The sequence below is a fragment of the Narcine bancroftii genome, chromosome 11 (genome assembly GCF_036971445.1).
Source record: "Narcine bancroftii isolate sNarBan1 chromosome 11, sNarBan1.hap1, whole genome shotgun sequence".
Lineage (NCBI taxonomy): Eukaryota > Metazoa > Chordata > Chondrichthyes > Torpediniformes > Narcinidae > Narcine > Narcine bancroftii.
Genome location: NC_091479.1, coordinates 69,283,176 through 69,303,696, shown reverse-complemented (window position 1 = coordinate 69,303,696; position 20,521 = coordinate 69,283,176). Strand labels below are relative to the sequence as shown.

Below are 20,521 nucleotides of genomic sequence, written 5' to 3'. Positions count from 1 at the left end.
TTGTCATTAGTGGAATCAGGCTGAGGAAAAGGTGCAAAATATTTTTGCAAGAGTGATGCCAGAATGAGTTATCAGAGTCAGACGGGAGCACTATTCAATGGGGAAATGAGAAAGACTATGATGCAGTAAAAATCTGTTAATCTAGCCCTCAAGGGTTGTGGTTCCTTCAGGCTGACATGTTTTCTGGTTTGTTTGATGTTATTCCACTTAAAATACTTTAAATTCATATTGTTAAAATGTTCTGCAATAGTTTGATTTTTTTTCCAGCGAACTTATTAAGTGAAAGGTAAATGGCTCCCCAATGAGTTTGAAGGGGACGCTGGAATCAGTACCTGCTGAGATAGATGCTGAACCATTGCTCTTCTGAACTAATGATAATATTGAGATTATTCTCATACACAAATACGTATGCACTGAAATTATTGCTTGGTGCAAGATACACCAACTACAATATTATCGATTAATTTGCCCCAGTGCAGGAAATGATAATGATGGATGAATATTCACAGTTACAGTTGACATTTCAAATGTGGTAACAGGCCATTTTGTCATCTTGAAGTAATTTATGCTTAGGGTAGTAAGGAGAGGATAGCTGATTACTACAGTAACTTACAAATCCAATGTACAAAATTGAGAAAATTGGATAAACACATGGAGGAAAAGGAATAAAAGAACATGTTAATGGAATTAGCTTGTAAAGAGGGGTGAAAGATTTGTGGGAACGTTGAAGAATGGACCAATCTGGTTTGCTCTTTACAATGATCTCTGGTTGTTTTCTCACCAGCAGTGGAGGAGTTGGTTCATCTTGTGGCTCAGAAACCAGCATTGTCCAGAAAGATTTCTTGGATTTTTTTTGGGGGGGAGGGGGTCCTAGAACTGGCTGCCTGGAAGGATAGAAGAGACTGCAGCCCTTATAACATTAAAAAAAAATAATACTTGAAATTGCCCTTAAAAACATTGCAGGTTTTATGCTGAAGTGGGGATTACACTTTGCAGCTGTTCATTAAACCAACACAGTGGGCTGAAGGGCCAACTTTTGTCCCAAAGTTCAAGGTGTAACATCAGCAATACTGCACTTGGTATGTTCTAGTCCCATGTCTAAAATGTAACTGTTTAAAATTATTTTCCAGGTTATTGTCCCCCAGCGTACAAAAAAGCATGGACATGCAGAAATTAGATCTTCAAGAATTGGTAAATGTTTATTATTTATACTAGATCAGGCAGTGAATAAAAACAAAGATACCCATGATGTTTGTTGGAAATATACAGGTACCTGTACTTCCAACAGTTGAACATCAAAAGAGAATTGTTTTCATTGCATAAATTATGTTCTGACAGTACATTACCTGTATGTCTAGGATTCTGTTACGTGCAAGAACGTTTCTAGACACTCCACACCATGCACATAGATTGACCAACAACTCCTTGTGGGTTTTGATTCAAAGTTATTGATATTGAACTGTCTCCAGTTGTGTGAGGAGGACAGGGGAATGGGCAGTGGGAGAGTATGCAAAGAGAGAGGCTAGGGGCATATTTTCAATCACAGAACGTAAATTAAGATGACGTTTGGGCATCTCCATTTGCTCTGAAACTGTAGCCATTGTTTTGCAGGCAGGTAATTAAGAGTTGATCCAAAACCCTTAGCAACATGGTTATCAATAGGCCAGACTCGGTAAGAATGATTCAAAAATATTATGGACTATTAGAGTTCCAAAAGTTGTGCCATTCCAATTATTAATCTGTTGCCTGTTTTTTTTTTTAAATGCCAGATTGATTTATTTAATAGAATTTAAATTTCCCAGCTGACATCTTGGAAGTGGAATTGAAATGTGGAGATCAGAAGTTAATAAATTATCTGGTAAATTAACATTGTGCTTCTATGTCCCTGGTGGAAGAGTTGGTGGGCATATGGCGAGAATAAGATTGGATTAGTATAAATGTTTCATTGACAATTGGCACTGTTTTCATGAGCTAAAAGAACCTGCCTCTGAGATATTGTGAAGATTTATTCATTTTTGTCTTTAACTAGGTTGTAAGGCAAGAGGATCTAAAGTAACCACTTCTGTTAGTCCTACTATCCCAGAAAACAGCCAACATGATAATCAGACCTTACTATTGCAGGTATGTCGTGCACACTGACCCATTCAGCTGGTGTTGCACATAGTGACCTTGTGTTGTGATCCAGATAATGTTGTAGCTGCATAAAACCAACGTATCAACCAGGTTGAGTGCCACCTGTGGCAGAGTTTATCAATCCCACAAAAAGACTATTCTGTGCATTCTGAAGTGGATGAATTGGACTGGATCGTCATCTTCAATACCAAGGGATATTGAAAAGAAACAGCATGTTTCACAAAGAATTAGATTTCAAACAAGCAGGTTTTGTCTGTATCTCTTTTCAATGTTGATGATCCAAACTGCCACTCTGAGTTGTGTGACATTTGCATAAAATTCAGAAAATCACTGAAACCCGAGGAGACGGTTGTTCATTTTGAGAACCATGTCAAATTTGATGTACAGATTTGCATACAGAAATTGATCTTGAGGATTCAAGCTTTTTATTGTCATGTCTTCTTCTTTCTTCTCTTCTTTGGCTTGGCTTCGCGGACGAAGATTTATGGAGGGGGTAAAAAAGTCCACGTCAGCTGCAGGCTCGTTTGTGGCTGACCAGTCCGATGCGGGACAGGCAGACACGATTGCAGCGGTTGCAAGGGAAAATTGGTTGGTTGGGGTTGGGTGTTGGGTTTTTCCTCCTTTGCCTTTTGTCAGTGAGGTGGGCTCTGCGGTCTTCTTCAAAGGAGGCTGCTGCCCGCCAAACTGTGAGGCGCCAAGATGCACGGTTTGAGGTGTTATCAGCCCACTGGCGGTGGTCAATGTGGCAGGCACCAAGAGATTTCTTTAGGCAGTCCTTGTACCTTTTCTTTGGTGCACCTCTGTCACGGTGGCCAGTGGAGAGCTCGCCATATAATACGATCTTGGGAAGGCGATGGTCCTCCATTCTGGAGACGTGACCCATCCAGCGCAGCTGGATCTTCAGCAGCGTGGACATCCGGTACCGCACGGATGGCAGTCTCTTCAATCTGAGGCGCCTGCAAGCTCACACCAAGACACAAGAGAAACTTGTCCGTGAACTACTCTTTGCAGATGATGCCGCTTTAGTTGCCCATTCAGAGCCAGCTCTTCAGCGCTTGACGTCCTGCTTTGCGGAAACTGCCAAAATGTTTGGCCTGGAAGTCAGCCTGAAGAAAACTGAGGTCCTCCATCAGCCAGCTCCCCACCATGACTACCAGCCCCCCCACATCTCCATCGGGCACACAAAACTCAAAACGGTCAACCAGTTTACCTATCTCGGCTGCACCATTTCATCAGATGCAAGGATCGACAATGAGATAGACAACAGACTCGCCAAGGCAAATAGCGCCTTTGGAAGACTACACAAAAGAGTCTGGAAAAACAACCAACTGAAAAACCTCACAAAGATAAGCGTATACAGAGCCGTTGTCATACCCACACTCCTGTTCGGCTCCGAATCATGGGTCCTCTACCGGCACCACCTACGGCTCCTAGAACGCTTCCACCAGCGTTGTCTCCGCTCCATCCTCAACATCCATTGGAGCGCTCACACCCCTAACGTCGAGGTACTCGAGATGGCAGAGGTCGACAGCATCGAGTCCACGCTGCTGAAGATTGTCATGTAATAAAACAGCAAATGTAATATTGCACTAAATTTCCTTTAAGCTGCCATAAGTATTGCCATTGGTATTACGTGGCACCCCTTACAGTAAGAGAGAAGCAAAAGAGAGTCTCTAGACTCAGAGACTCTGAGTTCGTGGATCTCCTTCAGCACTCCTGCAGCCACACAAACTCCAAACCATTGGAAACCCGAGCTCCAGATCCAAACCTCTGGTCCGATCAGGAGGCCCAGTTGATAAACTGTTGCTCAGATTTTTAAAAACTGCTGATGTTGGAAAATTGAAATAAAAACAAATTTTGGGAATATTCTGCAATTCATGCAGCACATGTTAAATCTGTTTTCCTCTTTACATTTCACCTCAACTTTTCATCAGAACTAAGAAAAATGCAAAAACAAGCTTGTGCTAATTTGCAGGCAAGGCTTGGAGGGAACAGGGAGCATGGCAGTGATAGGAGACTAAAAGAAAATACATAACATGGGTGATGATTGTGTTCACTGAGAGGGGTAAAACTTTGCCACTAGCAGCTGAGTCTGGAGGAGTTGTAAATGGAGGGAGAAGAAAGATATGAACGATGCTGCTTGGTGGTGCAGGTAGAAGAGCTGCTGTTTTGTAGCACGGTGCCTTCTGAACTTGCTTCAGGGAAAACAATTATGCATCTTCATGAATCCAATCAATCCCCGACAACTCTATGACTCCCTGTTTCTGAGTCTGACATGAAAAGAATCTTAGAAGGGGGAATCCTCAGAAAGCATGTGGCTCAGAGTTCTGCATGGAACAATTGGCTGGAGTTTTTGCTGACATTTTCTATCTCTTGCTGCTGAGATCTGAAGTCCCCACTATTTCAAAGGACATTCATTATACTGGTGACTAAGAAAAGCAAAGTAACCTGCCTCAACAACTGTTGGCTGGTGGCATTTGTGTCCACCTTGCTGAAGTGCTTTGAGAGGTTAGTAATGAAGCAAATTAACTCCTGTTGGACCCATTTCAATTCACCTGTTATCACAACTGGTTTCATTTCACTGGTCCCCCACTCGGTTAGATCACCTGGACCTTACAAATACCTCCATCAGACTGTTGTTCATTGACTATACAGCTTGATGTTTAGCACCTTCATACTGTCAAAGCCTGTGATTAAGGGATCCAGGACTGTTTGTCACTCTACACTGGATCCTCAAAATTTTCATTGGGAGACCCCAGTCAGTCTGAATTGGCAACATCACCTGCTCCTTGCTGGCCATCAACACAGCACCTCAAGGCTGCATGTTTGGTCCCCTGCTCTATTCCCTACACTCATGATTACGTAGCCAAGTTTGGCTCCAATGCACTCTACCAGCTCACTGATGACACCATGTTGTTGGCTAAATAACAGAAAATCGTGAGTTAGAATACAGGATGGAAATCAATAATCTAGCTGGATGGGTGGTGCCAGAACAATAATCTTATACTTGATGTTAACAAGACTGATGAGCTTATTATTGATTTTGGGAATGTTAAGCTGAGGGAACACTCACCTGTCTCCGTTGATGGGACAGAGGTGGAGTCCACATGTCAAAGGACATCTGGAGCCAGAGATCTGTGAAGAAGGTACACTGATGACTCCGCTATCTAAAATGTCTGAGGGGGTTTGGCATGTCATCAAGCACTCTATCAGACTTCTAGAGGTGCATTGTGGAAAATGTATAGACTGTTTGGTTGACAGCCTGGTTTGGAAATTTTCACGGTCAGGAATGCAAAAGGTAGCAAACCTAGTCAAGTCCATCGCAGACTCCAATAATAACCTGAGGCACTGCCTCAAAAAGGCAGCCAACATCATAAAGGACCCCCATCACTCTGATCACAACCTCTTCTCACTAATCCAGTACCTTCGGCAAAAAGGTACAAAGCCTGAAGTCCAGCACCTGCAGGTTCAAGAATTTTTTTTTCCCCAACAGTCTCCTTATTACCCTAATCAAACTTCTCTGGGACCACAAAAAGTTTTCTGCACTGTTACGCTATTTAATTTTCTGAGCTTTTTCTTGCACTATCTGTGACTAAATATTTATTTCACTTGTGTTTATTATCCCTTTCCCTACTGGCTAATTTTGTGTATTATTGTAGTTTTCTTTTACTTAAATACCTGTTTGGCTGCAGCAAGTAAGAATTTCAGTGCCATATCCTACACTAATTGTGCATAACACTAAACTCATTATCACTGATCTAGGTGCAATCCTGACAGTGCTGTTTATGTTTATGCCTGCTCTCTGTCACTTTGTGGTTTCCTGTCGGTTGGGAATTGTCGGTTAATTGACTGCTGTTAATTGCCCTGATTGGTGGAACCTGGCATGAGGGAAGAGTTAATGGGAATGTGGGGAGTATAAAATGGATAAGAATTGGATTGGTATAAAATGGATGCATAATGGTCAATTAAGTATCTGTGAGTCTTAGAATCATAAAGCACAGCAATAAGCCCTTTCTTCTCATCTCATGCCTTTCTTCGCTAATCCCATTTGCCTGCATGAGTCCCATATCCCTCTTTCTTCCCTATCCACGTACCTGTCCAAATGCCTTTTGTAAATTGTCATTGTATCTGCCTCTGGTAATTTGTCCCAGATCCTTTGTATGGTAAAACTTGTCCCTCAGATCACCTTTAAATATTTCCCCTCTCACCTGAAACCTATATCCTCCAGTTTTAAACTCTCCTCTTGGAAAAATACTGTGACCCTCTACCCAATCTATTTTTCTCTTAATTTTATAAACTTCTATGAGGAACTTTTATAGGAGAATTATGGGATATGGGGAGAAGGCAGGTAGGTGGAGTTAGGTCATAAATTAGATCAGCCATGATCGTATTGAATGGCGGAGCAGGCTTGATGGGCCATTTTTGGCCTACTCCTGTTCCTACTTCCTATGTTCCTATGTCACACCTCAGCCTCCTTGCATCCCAGTGAGGACAATCCCAACCAATCAAATATCCACTTGTAACTCCTACCCCTCATTCTAAATAACATCCCAGTGAATTGTTTCTGTGTAATATCCATGATGTTGATCCTGAACTGGACTTGGTTTTTTTTTCTTGTTCTCTTTCCCACCCACTCTCCAAAGGTTGAAGCCTTGCAGTCCCAGTTGCAAGAACAGACACAGCTGGCAAAAGAGCAGATTGACGCGTTGCTGGAGGATCGAAGGATCCGTGTTGAGGAAACACATGTGCAGCATGAACGTGATAAAGAAAAACTAAGAACTCTGTCAGACAAGTTAGTTAATGTAGTGTACAATAATTATAATAACTGGAAATTTGTCAGATTTCTGCCCCCAATTTGATCAGTTCTAGCATCAGGATAGAGAAAACCTTTATAGAGATATAATGAGATGTAGAAGAATGGTGGTGATGTCATAACAGAACATATATTGTGGAGACAAAGCTCTGTCACTGTATTCTTGTTGCTGCAACTAAGACTGGCGGACACAGTCTAAGCCCACAAATACGTACACTTGCCAATTTCAGTGTTCAAAAATGAGGAACTTTACAAAAGTAGAGTACCCCTTATCGGAAAATCTGAAATCCTCAACTTTTTTTGTCCATGGTCCCATAAGGTAATACGTAATAGAGTTCAGAATTCCTGATCAGAAAACCCGATGTGCATTATTGAATGTAGATTTTTCAATAAATGTCTACTTCAGTTAATTTGTGCATATGTAAATATTTGTATTATAATGTGAATGCATTTATCTTTAAGTCTGAGTGAATAACTGCATTTTCTTTTAAAATGGTGTTCCAAAATCTGAAAAATACAAAACGCTTCAGGTCCCATGCATTTTGGATAAGGGATACTCGACCTGTATAAAGCAAAGTTTGACTGAGTTAGGTAACTAAATGTTAATGACTTGGGCAGGATTTAAAGAGAATCTTGAAGGTGTCCAGGGAGATGATTGGATTTTGATAGGAAATGTTGGAGATTAAGAGTTTTGAGGGAACAATGAGGTGCTGAATATCTGTGTACACAAGGCCAGAATCATAGAAGTGTAGTTATCTGGAAGGTGAAATAAGAAAGACCAGTCAGGTATCCATTAGAATTATGATGAATAGAAATAACAAAAATAATGGATGTCGCTGAGCAGGAATAGAGATAAGTGGTATTGTAATAAAGGAAATAGATACTTGTGTCACAAGAAAACAAGTTTTGAGTCCATTGGTTACCAATTTTCCTGCGACTTCAACTAGGTTATAAGAACCAAAGTTGTGTAGGTTAGCACTGAACTTTAGCAAAGAAGTATAAAGTGATGGTGACATGACTTCAATATGAAGAGATGTTGAAGTAATTCCCTTTTGGAGGGCTAAACGGAAAGGCTTTATATAATCTCTTAATTTTCAAAATCTTAAATGAGCATAAGAACTTTGTTGCCTATGCTCAAGATTTAATTCCATCCAAGTTCAGAGTCCATGTCCTCGTGCAAAAAGTAAATAAGGGCAAAGGCAAGCTTTAAAAGTAGCATGAAAATTGTATCTGAGAGGGTCAGAATTTATAAAAAGTGTGAGGAGACTAAATGTCATTGGAAAAGTGAGCATGGGAGAAAATAAAGTAAGAGTACATTGAACGCAAGGGGGCAAATGAAGGAAATTGTCTAAGAAAGAATTGAATTGCCTTCACAGTGGTGCATACAATGTCTGCAATAAAACAAGGGAATTGTCAGCAATCCTGTGTAGGGAGGAGCCCCTATTTAAACTTTATTCTTGTACTGAGAGATTATCTATTTTAATGGCCGAATAAAGCAAGTGTTTACTTGTCTTATTTGGAGGGGATAAAATTACTTTTTGTCAGTTAATTGCTACTGTTTTGTGCTGCCCTAGGCTGCAAAAGACTCAGAATCTCCTATATGAAAGCACTAGAGATTACCTACAACTTAAATTTGAGGGACGGAACATTGAAAAAGTCTGGATGGCTGAGAAGGATCATCTGCTGCAGAAGCTGGACAAATGCAGCATACAGAGAAACAGAATCTGTGAAAATGAGACACAATTGCTTCAGGAGTTACCCATGGAAGTTGAGATAAAACGGCTACAAAGTGAAGAAATAAAGGTAACATTGCCAGCTTCAAACTTCAGAATGAGGAAAGTCTAAGGGCAGTATGGTTCCAACTTAAAAGGAAAGGATTTATCCCAATGAATCTATACCAATTCTGAGAGCAATTAATTCCATACCATAATTGCTAAATTCATTACCCTCAGATACATACCCAGTTTATATTTACAATTTGAGCCTGCCTTCCACTACCAGAAGCAATTTAAAATGTTGGCCATGCATTATAGATAAAATTACTCGGTGCAATTTAAAAAAAAAAATGTTTTGCTCCAAGCCATTTTTGGTTCTTTCCTAACTGCCTTCATTCCATGTTCCCTGCAATGACAGGGTTAAAAAAAAAACGGACTTTAAGAAACTAAGGTGTGCAAAGAACAAATATGGATTTTAAAAAGATCTCTGAATGGACGATGCACTTTGATATGAAAGTAGAAAGTTGGAACTTGTAGCAGGACAGCAAAGGAAAAAAGTTTAGATCATGGTTGATTTGTGACCTAAATTGTCCCCATTTGCTCAATATCTGGAGTTTAAAATTCTTGACTTAGTATCAATTGTTTGAGAAAAAAAAATCTGGTCTTAAGAGTTATGTTCCCTCACTAATATTATTTTCCTTAAAAATATTAAATATTTCAATCAATTTGACCTTGCTAAACACCAAGAAATAACTTCTATGTTTCTCCTTGTAATTTATGCCATGGATAGGTATCATTCTGCTGCATTAAATATGTTGATGCAGTGTGTTTGCAAATGAGTTGCGGGTTTTTCTGGGAAGGCCTGTGTTTATTCCCAGTTCATCGTTGGGTGTTGTCTGTCTTGTGTCACAGCCTAATCAGGCTTTTGCTCTGTTGATGTGTTCCCGTGCACTCTGATTACAAAGGTTTACATTCACACAAACCTATCAACTTGGACCTTGCTACTTGATTTATCAACAGGTAGTTTATCAACCCTGCTCCATCGTCTAACAAGGTCATATCTGTTCTGAGTGTGACTTCATTTCCGCCCAACTGCAGTAACCCGCAATCCTTTATAAAGAATCAACCAACCAGTGACTTCAAAGACTGCCTTAACTGCCCTTTGAGGAAGAGAATTTTAAAGATTCACAACTACCTGTGAGGGGAGGGGGAAAAGACCTGGCTTATGTCTTATTTATTAGTGATCTCCTGTTCTAGATTCTCCCACAAGGGGCAACAATTTCTTCATATTCACCAGTTAAGATCTGTTGGGCCTCAATCAAATTCCTTTTCTTAGACTTCAGCATATACAAGCCTAACCTGACAGACTTACCTCATGAAATGACGGCCACTCTATTTGTCAAGTAAACCTCTATCAGCCGATAGCCCTCACATCAACAGTGCTAAAGTGTTTTGAAAAGGCTCTTTCAGGTGGCCAGAATACCCTGATGTAAAGCCGCATATTCTACCCCTATGCGATTCTCGGTACCAACCTCAAAGAGCAGGTGGCGCCTCCGAGGTGCACTTTCTAACTCTCCTCCAGGAGAGATAATCGCTGGAGCACTGAAGTCCCCTAGGCACCTAAATCCAACTGCCTGAAAGCGGTTGCTAAGGGGAGGGCTGATGACACTATCAGCTGGGGACCCAACTCCCCGTTGCCCGGCCACCCCTGCCCCGTAGGCAGGGTCTGTCGGGCAGCGGGGCGGCTGTCGGGAGACGCGGGGGCGGCCATTGGGGGACGTCAGGCGAGCGGTACAGGCTGTCACAGTCCGACTGGCTGCTCCTGCACCAGGGCCACTCTCTGAGGCTCAAAATGCGGCATAGTAATGGCGGTCTTCCCTACCCACAATTCCCCACGCACCTAGAACTGTGTGGGAAACACCGAGTGGTTCCACCTGCGTGGGGGATTGTGGGTAGGGAAGACTGCCATTGCTATGCCGCATATTTGATGGGTGGCACCCGTCGCCCTACTTCCTTCAGATGCGGAGGCGCTGCGAGGTGCCTCTGGAAAAACAGGCCCTTTCAGATGGACAGCGCAGCACTTTCAGGGCTGCCACCTGAACGACTATTCCAAAGCTCTGCATCTGCTTCTGCAGGCGCATTCTTGGCGGAGAATGCACCTGAAAGCAGTATTGAAGCAGATCAGCATCTGTCTGAACGACAACGTGTATCCATTCCCATTTTCCTATTGAAGAAACAGGTCTACAGCAGATGCCATCTTACTAACTCTACACAAAGTTCTGGAACACCTGGACAATCATGATTTATGGGATGTTCTTTATCAACTACAATTTGGCATTTAACATCATCATCCCTTCAAAACTCCGAGACCTGAGACTCAATACACCACTGTGTAACTGGATCCTGGATATCCTCACCTCCAGACTACAATCAATGAGGAATGGTAAGAACATCTTCTCCACAATCTCCATCAGTGCCAGAGCACAAAAGGGCTGCATTCTTAGCCCTCTTCTCTGCTTGCTTTAAACTACCCAAATGTGAAGGTGGGAGGTAACAAGACCTGAAAGCAGGATGGCAAGGAGATGATTGGATGTCCAAATACACCTGATCCACTGGTTTCCCCGTCATCTAATCTGCTAATTACATTCAGATTTCTAAAAGATTTCTCAATCATAGCACTATTTTCTAATTGTCTTAATATCACATTCTTTCTTAAAGTGCTTGGACCCTGGCAGCAGAAAGACAATATTACTCTGATCAATATAGAAAAGGATGATTGTGTTAATGAGCAAGATGAAGTTGGGCTAGAAGATGAGAGAGTCCTGGACTACCTCACTGCTGTTCCTTTTCTGCGTGATGGTCATCTATTACAACTGCTGTACACTCATTCTTAAACTGCAGTACGACCACATCCCTGACAGTCCTGTCCACAAAGCTTCTCGTCTCACAGATGCTCCACGGTGACTCCGGCTCCTTATTGAATTCCTTCAATCATATCCATCCAGCTGTAATCTAGTTGTTCACTCTCCTGTTACTCACTTGATTCCATAGCTGAGTTAATAATTTGTCTGCGTCGCTATGGGCTTAAACACAGCATCTTGGAAAACATTTTGTGTCTGGAAGGCCATAAATCCATTGATGTCAGCAAACTGAAAGGACTCAGCTTGTCAGGCAACATTTTGGGTCAGGACCTTTTATAGGAATAGGATGGGAAGGGGAGGTATCGTGTAAAAATAGGGTTTGTGGAGGAAAGGATGGGGGAAGCCCAAGCAGTTACAGCAAACTAGGCAAGTTAGGGAGGAAAGGTGGAGAGACAGGTTCCCCATCAGGATTCAAAATTGATTCAGTGGGCAAAATGCAAAGACATGGATGAGTTGGGCCAAAGTGTTGTACGACTCTCGTTGAGTTTTGGTGGCTGGAGAGATCTGTGCGATGGGATTGTGGGTGGAATTTCAACCAGTGTAAAATTATGCCATCTATTTGATGAGGCCAAAGGAATGAAGGGGGTTATGTACTAAATTGTGGAATTACTACATGTAATAAATAGAAGGATCACAGAATGTGTAACAGGATAGTTACGCAAGATAGTAAAAAGGCCAAGGTACAAAATACAAGAACAGGGTGTTTGTGCTGGAACAGCTTAAAACACTGATTAGGATAAATCTAGAATTGTTTGTGCTTTTATGAAATAATGTAACAGCCCTCTAGTAGAATAAATTTATGCCAGGAGTCATCCAAGGGAAATTTAGTTGGGGTGTTAAAGGATTTCCATTTTAGCAAAGAGGACAGAAACTTGGGCCACATATGTGTTGATTAGAAGAAAGCTGAGTTTTTAAAAAAAAAAAATACATTGCCTGAAGTGGTGATGGAAGCAGAAGCCCTGGCCACTTTTTTGGCAGTGTGGGCACGAACAATTGAAGATCAAAGCTAAGGTCTTAAAAACTAGGCAGTGGAAATAACATTGAGTCCATTTTTGGCCTGCATGGACATTGTCACAAATTACTTCATAATTTTGATAAGTCTGGTTTATCAGGCATGACTTGCCATTCTGAACTCTACACTAGTTATTTCTAATCCAGTGATTTTTAAGATGTCCTGTCCCCCGACGTTTAATTTTAGATTCCAGTAAATTATTGACAGTAATTGTTAAGTTTCTGACAAATTATAAACCAATGAATCCATCCCAGCTTTCTAAGGTGATGGGATGTTTCCTGAACTGAGAACTTTCAACATAATTTCCTTGAATGGAAGTCGTTCATTCATAGGGGTTTTTATAAGATAAGAGAGCAGTCATTTAAAATGGGTGTGGTGTGCTGAGGTAGCGGCAAGCAAACACAAAACTCAACAGATTGTACAACAGTTAAAGTCATGCCTTGGTGGTTCCCATGTGACGGCTCAGGAGGGGCCAGCTCAGGTCTATATTCAGGTTGGATGATTGACAGCCGGCCAGGTGGAGTCAGCCCCTTATGTGGTCTTCCTGCAGGTACAGAGATCGCCCCCTGCAGTAGGCTGGTGGAAGTATCACCAGAATGGTTGCATGGAAAGATCTCTCAGATGGTAGTGGATCTTTGGAAGTGTTTCCATGGGGTTGTGGAGGCTAGACTATAAGAAATATTTAAGGTGGAGATAGCCCACTAATCCTCAGTCTTACAAATATTTATCTATGGTGGTCTGGCATGAAAAGAAGTTGAAGCCAGTATTGGTCAACTATGCTCTTGTCTTACAGCACAGAAATAGCCCCTTTGGACTAACTCATCCACTTCAACCATAGTGTTTATCCATGGTAATCCTATTTGCCCACATTAGACCTATATCCCTCAACTCCTTCCTTGATGAAGTACTTGTCCAAACACCTTTTAAGTGTTGACTCCATCACTTCCTCTGGAAGCACAGCAACCATATACTATGACCTTTATGTGGGAGGAGGGGATAGGGGGAAACTTCCCCCTTAGATCTCCTTTAAATTTATCCCCTCTGGACCTGTGCCTTCTAGTTTTAAACTCCCCCACCCTAGTGAAAATGTCTGTCTATACCCCTCAATTATATTAAAAAAAAAGGTATAGGTTCCATTATTGTCACATAATACTACATTTAGAATGTAACATATATGAAATTCTTTAACTTTGTCCGCCGTAAGAAAGGCAGAGTCGCCACTTGTCAAGCGCCCCTCACAGGAATGAGGTCCCAGCAAGGAACAAACCTATGACCCTGGTTTACAAGACCAGTGCTCTAACCACTGAGCTATCGGACCCTCTACTGATCTACCTCCATAAGATCAACACTCTCCCTCTTCTTCCCAGTGAGAATAAACCCAACCTATCTCATCTCCTTGAAGATAAAGCCCTCCATTTCAGATGAATCTCTTGCACATTTTTGCTGCCACATCCCTCCTGCAGAGTGGAAACCAGAAATGTGCACAATATTCCAAATGGGCCCTGTTCATTGTTTTCATACAGCTGCAATGTGGGGAAAAAAACAACAAATCTTATGCTTAATGCCTTAGCCTAAAAAAAATGTGCATGTCAAAAGCCTGCCTCACTACCCTGTCCACCTATGTTGCCATTTTCAGGGAGCTATAAATTGCACAAAGGTCCCTCTGTACCTAGAAGCGTTCACGCCCAAAATGTTGGTTATTATCTTTACCTTTTATGGATGCTGCTTGATCTGCTGAGCTTATCCAGCATGTTGTGTTTTTACTACAGTCACAGTTTCTGCAGACTTTCGTGTTTCACTCCCTCCGTATATCAATACTTCTGAAGTCCTTGTCATTTGCTGCATATTCTATTAGTAATTGATGTTCCAAGATCCATTACCTTGCACTTGTTAGGATTAAATTCTATTTGCCACCATTCTGACCAACTTTCCAGCTGCTTTGTGTCACTCTGCATCCCTTGACAAACTTTATTTATTGCTCCACCAATTTTTGTGCTATCATCTAGCTCGTCCAAGTCATTTCGCCATGTGGCAATCAACAGTGGTCTCGGCATGAATCTCTGTGGTTCACGCTGGTTACAGGCAGGAAAAAAAATAGCCCTCGACCATTATCAAAGGCTTCTTAACACGATGCCAGCTTTGGATTCATTAATCAAAATAATTATAAAAAATGGAAATGAGCTCTTTGGCCCAACATTCATGTCAACCAAGATGTACATCTCCGTAAATTCCAATTTAGGTTTGACTTATCATCTACTTAAACGTAAGAACTCCCCCTTTTTTAAAACTCCATGTATTTTTTTTTCCAGTGGACCTAAACATAAATTCTCTACTAAAGGAACACTCTCAACCACCTTGCTGTTTTATTGTTCAGCAACTGGTTCACTCATTTTTCCAGAGTGTGAGCTGGGTGAGGAGCTGCAGCCGTGGGTCAGGAGTGTGAGTTGGTTCTTCAGGTGAAACTGGAGAATTTCACTTTGGTTACAAGTTGAAATTCATCAGATTCTGTTTTCTGTTCCCCTGAAGCTCAGTGAGGCTCCATTTCCTGCTATATTTAAACCCAATGGGTTCACTGAAAACACATTACTGCACTGTGTACTGGGAGAAAAGTTAAACAAAAGTGTGTTGGGAAAATGTTCAGTGGTCCTGAAAATTTGCAGGTCCAATACCACTAAAATCCCAAATGTGCAGATTAATGGGGTTTTACTGTACTTCTTCATTCTCACCATAACCCTTCCAATTCTACTCACCCCCCCCCCCCCCGCCCGTGAAGGCTGGGATATCGCATCAGCTCTCTTCTCAATCTTCCCTGCTCACTATTTTACTGCTCCTCCCATCAACATGGAAACAAGATTATTAGAACCTGAGCCAAAGAATTCAAAGCAATGCTTGTGTTTACGAACACTGAGGCTCCAAACTATTATTGATTCCATTCCTGAAAGATGAAAGGATGAGTTTTGCGATGAAATTCCACAAGATAAATATCCTTCACAAACCTGCCATCACCATATTACAATAATGAAGCCAGAAGTAAATCACAAAAATCTGTAGACCGTGGAGAAGCTCAGTAGGTCAAACTGTGTCTTTTGTGTAGCAAAAGGTAAAGGTACATAATGGACGTTTTGGGCTTGAGCCCTTCAAAGTATGTTTGGAGGCAGGTGTCCAAACAAAAGAGTAGTGGGGGGGGGGATGGGTAAAGCAGGAGATTATGGGCAGAGAAAGGAGGGAGGTGAGAACAGCAATGAGGGGGAGGAGGGATAGGAGGGTGGAAGAAATGGAAAGACAGAAAGGGGGAGGGGAAAGAAAAGACGAGCGGGTTTAGTGTGTTTTTACATCACCGTACAACATCCACCTTCCCAAGTAATCGAGATTTACAATGAGACTGGCAACTTAGGTCAGTTTCTGCAATTCAACCAGCAATGCTGGAAGAGTTACTCAATGCCATCACAGCAAATGATTTAGAATCTCGGGCCTTTCAAACTTGTGAAGCCAACTGGTGGAAGGAGTACACAACAGTACAACCCTATCTACTCGTCCGGCTCCACCTGACCCACAGAAACTGCAGATCCCACACCTGAGTGGAGCTTGAGATCTGTTCATAACAAGTTTGCAGATAGCATGAGATTCGTTGGCCTCCTAGCAATAGCAATGAGTCACACTGCAGAGAAGAGGTAGAAAGCATCATGATGTGGTGCGAGAATAACAACCGGGGTCTTAATGTGGGCAAGGCAATGGAGATGATTGTGGACTTCAGGAGGACCAGGAATGACTTCCCTCCACTACACATCAATAACTCTAGTGGAGAGAGAGAGAAGAGAGCATCAAGTTCCTTGGAGTCCACTTAAGTAGAAACCTATCCTGGGCACACAATATCTCCTCAATTATCAAGAAAACCTAACAGAAACTCCACTTCTTGAGACTGAGGTGAGCAACGCTACTGGTCACCATCCTGTCAACTTTCTACAGAAGCTCATCAAGAGTGCCCTGGCTGGATGCATCATAGTGTAGTATGGTTATTGGATCGGAGGTCAATCCACAGGACCCGAAAAGCAGCAGAGAGGATCACTGGGATTTCCCTCACCCCATTGACGTGATCTACAGGGATCGTTTTTTGAAGAGGGCGCACAAAATCGTTAAGGACCCCTACCACCCCACACACAGCATCTTCCAGCTACTCCTGTCAGGAAAAAGATTGAAGTATTCGAGCCAGAATTTCCAGGCTTTGAAACAGCTTCTTCCTATGGGCTTCTTCCTATGGACTGATGAACTACTCAATCCCTCAGACTCTACCATTTATTTAGCTATTTATTTATTGTATATGTGCTGCATATGAATTGCTTGGAAATATGTGTTGTGTTCATCTATGTGATTGCATGTTTTGCAATGAGGACTGAAGAATGCTGTTTTGTCCAGTTGTACTTGTATAACTGTATGATGATAATAATGAAGTCAGAAACTGGGGAACTTGATGTTAATTCCATCCGGTTGGAGAGTGCCCAGATGGATCATTAGTGTTGCTCCTCCTATATATGGTGACCTTGGGTTGGCAGTACAAGGCCATGGACAGACACATTGGCGCAAGGAGTGGGGTGTGGAATTGAAATGGTTGGCCACTGGGAGATCCCCACTATTGCTGTAAACTGAGCCAAAGTGCTCATCAAAACATACTCCCAGTCAGCACCCAGTCTCTCCAATGTAGAGAAGGCCACAACAGGAGCACCAGATTCAGTACGTGTCCCCTGCAGCTTCACAAGTGAAGGACTGTTTGGGGCCCCAAATGGCAGTGTGGGTGCAAGTGCAGCACTTCTTGCAGTCATAGGGATTGACACCAAGGGAACAATTAGTGGGAAGGAATGAGTAGTCAAGGGAGTCACAGATGGAGTGGTCCCCGCAGAAGGCAGAGAGGGGAAGATTAATTCGGTGGTGGGGTCATGTTGTAGGTGACAGAAATTGCTACGTTGGGTTGCTCTGCCCTAATAATGGCCGGGATTTCCTATTGGCCAACCATTTAAATTTCGTGCCCCACTCCCGCACTGACATGTCTGTCCATGGCGTTGTGTACTGCCAAACCACTATAAATTGGAGGAACAATATTATGTCTGTGCATTCTCCAAATAGATGGCTTTAACCGAGTTCTCAGATTTCCATTGGGCCAACCTCCTGTCTCCATCTCTTCCCCATCCCTCTGTCTCCTTTACTCCTGCTCTCCAGCCCCTTCCCTCTTAATTCAGAAAGTTGCCCCTTCCCCATTACTTCTCAGTTTTCTTTTGTACCCTCCTAACCTGCGACCTATGATCCTGTGCCCCTCTCCCACCCGAAACATTGGTTATGTTTTCTTTGCTACATAAAGAACACTGCATAACTTTGCTGAGTTATTTTGGTGTAAACATTAGTACCACTACAGCTGGCACATTCAAATGGAATGGGGGGTGTTTAATGTGTCTGTGGGTGTTTGTGGAACATATCATGAGATGTCGCTGCCTTTTCCAGTCACTGGAGGACCAGCTAAGCCAGGCACATCGATTGGCAGAGATGTACAGGGAGCAGTGTGTGACCCTTGAAGACAATCTGGCACGTATTCGAGAAGAAGGAGACATGGGGCAACAGTTGTTTAAGGTAAGAAGGCAGTATGCTTGAATTGTGTCGGATAAGGCAAGAAATAGAAGGAAGTATACATATATTTTCTCTCAAAAGGTTCACGTGAAGGAAATTTGTTGACAGGCCTTTTCTCCTTGGAGTGCTGGAGGATGAGAGGTGACCTGACAGAAGTGCTTAAGATCATGAGAGGCATTGATCATGTAGCAAGTCGGTCTTTTTCCCAGGGCTGAAATGGTTGCCACAAGAGGACACCGGTTTAAGGTGCTGGAGAGTAGGTACAGAGGAGATATCAGGGGTGTTTTTTTATGCAAAGAGTGATGGGAGCGTGGAATAGGCCTCCAGCATTGTAGTGGAGGTGGATATGGTAGGGTCCTTTAAGAGACCTTTGTATAGATAAATGGAGGTTAGAAAAATAGAGGGCTATGAGTAAGCTGAGGTAGGAACATGTTCAGCAGAACTTTGTGGGCTGAAGGGCCTGTATTGTGCTGTAAGTTTTCTGTGTTCTATGTTTTCTATGATTGAGGTTCCTGCAATTAAAGGGTAAAATCTTGTATGTCAGAGATGATTGGAAGGGATATTGGCTCTGTAACTTGCCCCAGTATTGACGAATGGCAGGAGAATGGGTGGGTGAAGTTAAAGTTATGAAGATGTAGGGGTGAAATGGAATTGGTAGAAGATTAGATAGACGGGGACATAAACAAAAAGTTGCAAGAAATTCTCACCAGGTCAAGTAGCACGTCAAAGGAGTTCATGAGGGGCTGTAGGTGGACTCACTGGAGCGTCTATGACGCTGAGAACATTGTGGATTGTACATTTAGTAAAAGCTAGTCACACCACAGGCATGGGAAGAAAGAAAGGCAATGGGTGCCACCTCAGAAGACTGGTAGGTATTGTGTTGGGAAGAGTATCAGGTTCAGTGGGTTCACAGAGAGACAAGTCTGGACACATGTTACAATCACACGTAACTTTAATTAACACGCGGAGACAAACAGGAGAATGTTAAATAGTACTCAATTACTTTTTCACTCAAGCAATGATGTAGACATTAACCTCAGACTCTTGCAATAGTGAACCTATACTCATTCACTCACTTGAGTACACATACTACAAACAGGGAGTCTTACACACACCTGTTTCCCTGTACTAACAGGGGTGTGGCTCTCTGCAAGTATTGATCTATCATAGTACTATGGCTCAGCTTCAGTGTAGACAACACCTTACCTGTGATACTTCCAGCAACCTGGCATGGAGTGATATCTGGGCTTGGACCATGAGGCAGAGAGCAAGAATGTACAATGCATTGATGTTTTATACTGTTCTGATCTGGACTAATAATGAGCCTAGGTAATTTTAAATTAGCCAACAACAAGGTGTGCACTAATGGGTGGCCGGAGTCCAACCTTGATTGACAGATGATGTGACTTCCGAATAAGTTTCTGACAGGGAGGACCATTGACGCATTCCAGACCAGCAGGGAGGCCACGTTTCTTCCACATGCAACAATTTTCTGTGGTCAATGTCCTGTCAAATAGTGGGGGTAATGGCCTTTTGGAAAAGCAGCAAAAGTGAAGTCCACATCATTGTGGTTTTCTCCTAGCTCGTCATACTTCTGCTTTATTTTCATTATGTTTTTCTCCACCTTGTACGTTTGTAGTGTTTTGTATTTTATTTTTTTGTCCGCCAATTCTCTTTTTGTTGTATCTTCCCTCGTTCTTTTTCTGTACGATTGCCCTTTCCAGCTGTTCTATTTCGCGATTGTAGTCCTTTTTCATCTTAGTTATATAACTTATTATCTGCCCTCTGATGAAGGCTTTCATTGCATCCCATAATATAAATTTGTCTTTCATTGATTCCGTATTTATTTCAAAGTACATTTTAATTTGGCGCTCAATAAATTCTCTAAAATCCTGTCTTTTAAGTAGCATGGAGTTTAATCTCCATCTATATGTTCTTGGTGGGAGGTCCTCCAGTTCTATTGCTAATAACAGGGTTGAGTGATCAGATAACAATCTAGCTTTATATTCCATTTTCCTAACTCTCCCTTGAATATGGGCTGACAACAGGAACAGGTGAATCCTTGAGAATGTTTTATGTCTACTTGAATAATATGAGTATTCCTTCTCCTCTGGGTGTTGTCTCCTCCATATGTCCAAAAGTTGCATTTCCTGCATTGATTTAACCATAAATTTGGCTACTTTGTTCTTTCTGCTAGTCTTTTGTCCAATTTTATCCATCTTTGAATCGAAATTAACCTGTTCCCTCCTATCAATATATTCCCCTGCGTATCTGCAATCTTCAAAAAAAATATCTTGCATAAATTTTGATCCTC

At 42.1% G+C, this 20,521-nt stretch overlaps 1 protein-coding gene across 5 annotated transcripts in view; it reads left to right on the top strand.

Moving 5' to 3' along the window:
* ccdc77 (coiled-coil domain containing 77) overlaps positions 1-20,521 on the top strand; it is a 63,592-nt gene that overhangs the window by 23,450 nt on the left and 19,621 nt on the right. For all 5 annotated transcript variants that reach the window (XM_069903290.1, XM_069903291.1, XM_069903289.1 and 2 more), the window contains 5 exons: positions 1,131-1,191; positions 2,030-2,121; positions 6,777-6,925; positions 8,521-8,749; positions 18,085-18,210. In XM_069903290.1, the coding sequence (XP_069759391.1) occupies positions 1,131-1,191; positions 2,030-2,121; positions 6,777-6,925; positions 8,521-8,749; positions 18,085-18,210 (657 nt within the window). The remainder of the gene's footprint in view (positions 1-1,130; positions 1,192-2,029; positions 2,122-6,776; positions 6,926-8,520; positions 8,750-18,084; positions 18,211-20,521) is intronic.